The sequence below is a fragment of the Formica exsecta genome, unplaced genomic scaffold, assembly GCF_003651465.1.
Source record: "Formica exsecta isolate Colony F162 unplaced genomic scaffold, ASM365146v1 scaffold1327, whole genome shotgun sequence".
In the NCBI taxonomy this organism is placed as follows: domain Eukaryota; kingdom Metazoa; phylum Arthropoda; class Insecta; order Hymenoptera; family Formicidae; genus Formica; species Formica exsecta.
In genome coordinates, this window is record NW_021848660.1 from 153819 (window position 1) to 159829 (window position 6011).

The following is a 6011-nucleotide window of genomic DNA, read 5'->3' on the forward strand; positions in this document are numbered from 1 at the left end:
GAAATAGAATGGACAGATCACTTAAATTAAGTTTTATTATAAATACGCGATTTTATCTAACTTAATAGTAACCACTTTTTTCTATTTTCAAAAATTTTACAAATTATCCATCCCATATCAAAGTTAATTTATAAAAATATCAGAATATTAATCGTCACAAGTAAACAACATCAAAAAATCGTAAATTTTGTTAGAAAATCATAATTTTATCGATGGATTTCAGCGGGACGAGGATCACCTCTGGTCGGAGGTGATCCTTGACGTTGCTGGTGGCGGTAAATTTGGCGTGTAGCCGAGGAAAGGCAAGGGCGGTGCGTTGGCAAGGGTGCCGGTAGGATATATACACGCACATATACACGCACACGTGAACGCAGGTTTGTATCGGCGGCGAACTTGCGCGCAATCGGGGACGAAGGGACCGCTTTAACGGAATCGCCTCCACGGTAACCAGGACGACGGCACGCAATGCCGCCCACAATCCCGGGCTGTCTTGTCCGATGTGTTTGCTCGATGATTTTATACCAATTACGGCCTATCCCCGTGCCATTGCCTACATACTACCGGCACCGGCCGCCGCTACATCGTTGCCATTCCCGCGCGCGATTTCATCGTCACTTCCGGAACGGAAACGGCGACTAATTGTAAGTACCATCACTTTCAACAAATGAAAGTAGGAACGCCAAGTCGTATATTTGATATTGGCATTACTATCGATGAGTACCGAATCTGAATCGATGCTATATTCGGTTCCGAAGAAAGGTAGTATTTGTACCTTTAAATATATCAATATTAATTTGTAGATATTTTTATAAATCTATCTCTTACATAACTGTTTTCACAACATTTTAAATAATATCGTAACACCTGTTGCGTTGCATTAAGAATTGATTTTAATTACAACATTTAGATAAAGACACGTTAGAATTTATTCAGGATTTGTCGAGAATTTATAGCTAATTGTTTGGTGCTATAATAAAATATTTTAATATCAATTTTTAGTTGCTAGATTTTTATAGTACAATATGTTAATTGGATAGAATAGAATTTTCTTTTTTCTTGAGTATTGAAGTAAAACACACATGGCACAAAATACACACACATTTAATATATATTTATATATATTTAAATTAATAACAACTAGTAAACAATACAAAACATACAAGAATATGTGTTTAACATGTAGACTGGAAAATAATTATTTATACCGTAAGTGCATATATAACATATTTGTGAATTTCGTTCCATAAATAAAAAGTCTCTTAGATTTTTATTTACAATTTAATAATTAGATTTAATTCGCATAGAAGTTTGATCGTCTCTTCGAGTCTATTAAATTTAATTCAGTCAGAAATATTTCTTTATTATATATTATATTCATATTATTTATACTACCATATAATAAATATTATAAAAACTAAACTCATGAAAATCTTCTACTAAAATGTCAACTTAATAAAAGTATAAAACCTAATAAGAGTGTAATTAACTATTTTCCAATATACATGATGTATTTAAGATTTAAAGCAGAGCGTTATCTCTTTGGTACTGCATTTTAATTATATATTAATTATATTATATTATCATAATCTGTGTTGGCTAAATCTTCACAATGGGCAAATTATTTTGTATTACAAAATCTATCAAAGTCGGCTAGGGCACATTTTATAAAGCATTCCAGCATTTTTTTTATTTATTGCAAAATAATGTCAGAATTATGCATGATAAAGAATTCTCCAGAATTAATTGCAGTCTTGGAAAAATTAATGCGATAATTTTTTAGAGTACCGTGTGTATGTAATTTCTCTGTGGCGCAAAAGTACAATATATGGAGACATCTGGATATTTTCCAGTAAACGTTCAGCTTTGTCGGCGATTCGAGTGACCGATAAAGTAGATAGACATCAATCAAAATCATAAGTATTTTTATGTGTAATAAATATTTATTTATCAAACTCTAACTTTAAATGTAACTTTATGCCACAGTGAAACATTGTCGATATTTTCAACATATTTCGGGGACTATATAAGAAATATTATCGCAATAAACTTAATTTTTACTTCATATAATAGATATTTAATATTTACATAAAGTCACTAAGAAAAATTAAACTTTGAACACGTAATTTCGCAATAAGCTACATGACGAAATATGCACATTAAGGGAAATTAATAATAATTAAATATAACTAAAAACTAAGCTAAGATTTACTTATAAGTTTTACTTAATCTCCATTTGATTTAATCAATAATCGATTAATTGACATAAATAAATGCACTAATGACTCGATTAATCACTTAATATGGTTGATTATTTCGATTTCGATATATCAGAATTTCGATCGAGCCTCGTTGTAAGTCCCATAATGAACGTTTTTGTTCTTGCCGAAATCCTCATCGAAGTTATCGGCTCCGCTATACATGGAAAAGCCACGGCGAGAGAGTAATTCTCCTGGCACAATTGTAGGATTGGTATAACAAAAATCCGCCATCATGTTCGTCTGCCTGTTTAGTTGGTTGGACCTAAATCAGTTTTCAATTTCACAATCTTTACGATCAAATTTATGTTATAATAAAAGGGATAAGGATTCGATAAAGATGATTATTTCAACATCTGTTTGAATTTAAATCGATCCTAGATTATAAATTATAATAAAAACATTTCGTGGATATTAAATATATTCGTGGAAGACATAGAAATAAGGATTGATTATTGAATAATGTTAATGAACGCTTGCCGAAGAAATTAAAAAATAAATAGGTGGACCAAAGAAAATTTTTCAGATTTCATATAGTAAAAAATATCTGGAAAAAAGCCTTGAAAAAAAGTTTGGAAATATTTTAATTTCTATGCTAAAGACAAATAACTAAGAAATTACTCATGAATAAAAGCATTTTTTGATCATTACTGCTCTACATTCTTGGATGAGATAAGCTAAATAATCGCGCTACGAGCAATAAAGATACGCTATCAACGATTCTGTCGACGGCACCTGAGTCACAAACCAAACTTGAATATTCGAGTTTTATTATTACAATAGAAATATTAAAATATCTATCGCCGCTACCTATATGTATTATACACTTTTTTACTTTTCTTTCGCCACTTAAGAGCATCGATAAATGAGAGGAGCAATCATATAATTACGGCAAAATACAGATTTAGAAATAATTTTAGTTATATACTTTGCAAATAAACGATCAAAATTACGATTAAATTTTCCGGTTATTTAAATTTTACTGAATTGTGTGTTACAAGATAAATGTCGCAAGAATATGTAACAATCGATTACCAAACAAATTACGAAAACGTTCGTTTTACGAAAATGTTTTACGATATAAAGGCTTTCAAAACCTGACATTTCGCATGTAACAATCTAGTGAAATAAGTATTTATTTAAGTAATATGTATTTAGCTATGGTATGATTTAGCTACGGAAATTTTGAAACGCGTCACGCGAGTGCGGAGACGCACACGTCATTCTACCTATCAAACGCACTTTCACCGCAAGTAAAATATTATAATTGATGCATTGGAATGTAAATGTTAGGCATTAAATTTACACCTAATTATAGATTGATTCAATATGACTGTCTATTCATTAAACTACTTTTTTATGAAACAGGTTCCATACTAATAATACTAACGAAACCTGCAATTGTCACTTTTTATCGTCGATTGACAAAGCAGAAATAATACTCACCCATCCCCAGCTAATCGATTTACTTTTACGAATAGGACGATCACCAAAATAAAAAGTAAGATAAGCGCACCGCCAGCGACACCGCATGCAATATAAAAATATAGCGTCAAATCTTCGAGAGTTTCCTAGAAAGAAGAGTTTGCAATCACTGTTTTTAATTATATAAGATCAAAAAATTTTAAAAATATATATATATACATATATACAAATAAAATGCAAGCGCGGAAAATTATTTATTAATATAGAAACAGATTAGTTATCTACCTGTTCTCGTGAAAAAGTCTGTGATACATTTTATCGCGATTTCATCAAGCATGCATTAATTAAAACGATGAAGCAAAAATTATAAATGGCAAGGATATCGGAAACGGAAATGCAAGATTGCGAAAAGAAGTTGTACGTCATGCACGATTGATATCCGCTTCCTCGAAAGATTTCGTAAACTGCATTTATTTTCAATATCAATGTGATATGCGATTGCTAATTGTACCAGGAATGGCAAATTAAAATGCCTTTTTTTTATCATTATTGTGACACGATCGTGTCTCTAATCAGAATTTATCTCATGAATATCTATCTCATGCATCTCATCGACTTGTTTGCATTCGACCTTGCGTGCGTATAGTTGCATCTCTAACAACGAGGTCTGTGAACGGATGTGATCAATTACGATGAGAAATCTACTGGAATCTGTAAATATCTCTATTTTATTTTCAGGTGGAAAATCAAAGAGCAATCTAAGAGAAAACGAGTATATCATATGAGTTCTAAATATTTTTTTCTAGTTTCCCGTTTTTGTTTATATAACTAAAAATTTGTCATGAAATAGATCATACCGTTATCGACTATCAAGGTTACTCATCGATATGAAATTATTGACAGTTCTATAGATAACATCAACTTACACGCATTCTTATTACACTAAAACTGACAGATTCTGAAGAGAGAATGAGTTATTATATATATAAATTTTCTTTGTATAAAACGTATATTAATATTATAAATAAATACTCTACAATTATTATAATATAACTTTTCTAAGCCAGAAGCATTTCTTTTTTTGCAAATAGTCATTATAATTAGATGAACATGACGATGAAAAGTTACAATGTAGCTCGTTAAATATATATATCTTGTGCAATTGTTATCTTCCACACAAAGATAAAATTTACATTTCAATATTTACGATTGCCAGATGTGAAAACTTATGACGGATGAAGATACACTAAATAATACCAGCTTTGCCATAAGTCTTACGCCGAATACGTAACTATTTTGATAACGTCACACAAATGACCGATAAAATGATTTGCACCATTTATGATATTCGAGATAACTCCGATAACTTCGTCAAAGACGAGACAAAACACGACTAGGAATTTCATCGGAAAAAAAGGAAACACGTGATTCCATGCGCATATTCGCGAGTACGAGATTTGCGGTCAGGGACCGTACAATCGACCTCGGGATTATTCGAAAGATATGTAAACATCGAAAGTGGGAGAAACTAATATGTACTTACCATCGTGAGTATGAATCAAATGAATCAACCCGCGAACGTCGTCTTGTCATACCTTGCGCACACACGATATCGTTTGTTTAAGATGTCGCACTTGCTCAAGATATCGAAGATATCGAAGATGAAAGTGGGAGAAACTAATATGTACTTACCATCGTGAGTATGAATCAACCAGTTGAATCCGCGAACGTCGTCTTGTCATACCTTGCGCACACACGATATCGTTTGTTTAAGATGTCGCACTTGCTCAAGATATCGAAGATCGATATCAGCGCGTTATCACGATCGTTCGCGTATCTATCGAAACGCGCTGATACCGCGTATTCCAAAATATTGAAACATCTCATCGAGTTATTCGCGGTCCCGGTCCTCGCTCGACAACATATTCGCAAGATCCAGCGCGATAGTTATTGATCTCTGAATGTTGATGAAAAGTGGAACTGCGATCAAGATTCCCTCCAAAAAGGAGAAGAAGAAAAAGGAGGGAAACACACGCAGAGAACGCGTATCAATTTTTAGGCTTTCAATCGGCGCGATCGATCAACGATCCGGCGATTTGCACCGTACACATTCAACAGGTGCGGAATGGCCGGCTAGTTAAACGAATACTAAGTGAGACCGTCGAGAGCGAGGTAAAGCAAAGCGGCAGTGCCAGCTAAGCAATGCCGAATGCTGATAAGCCCCTCCAGAGCACGGCCGCGAACACGAGCTTGTATACCGCGCGTGTGACGTCTCGCACGCGGGCCGCCTCCGTACTCTCACCTACGAAGCCGCGTCACGTGGGCAGGAAT

The 6011-nt window shown here is 33.5% G+C and overlaps 1 protein-coding gene across 1 annotated transcript in view; it reads right to left on the bottom strand.

Moving 5' to 3' along the window:
- Positions 1-1027: 1027 nt before the first annotated feature.
- Positions 1028-6011, bottom strand: part of LOC115245829 — an 8541-nt gene continuing 3557 nt past the window's right edge. Inside the window, exons 2-4 of the mRNA XM_029824316.1 lie at positions 4888-4926; positions 3702-3826; positions 1028-2520 (exon numbers count right to left, since the gene is read on the bottom strand). Of these exons, the coding sequence (XP_029680176.1) occupies positions 2328-2520; positions 3702-3826; positions 4888-4926 (357 nt within the window). The 3' untranslated portion in view covers positions 1028-2327. The remainder of the gene's footprint in view (positions 2521-3701; positions 3827-4887; positions 4927-6011) is intronic.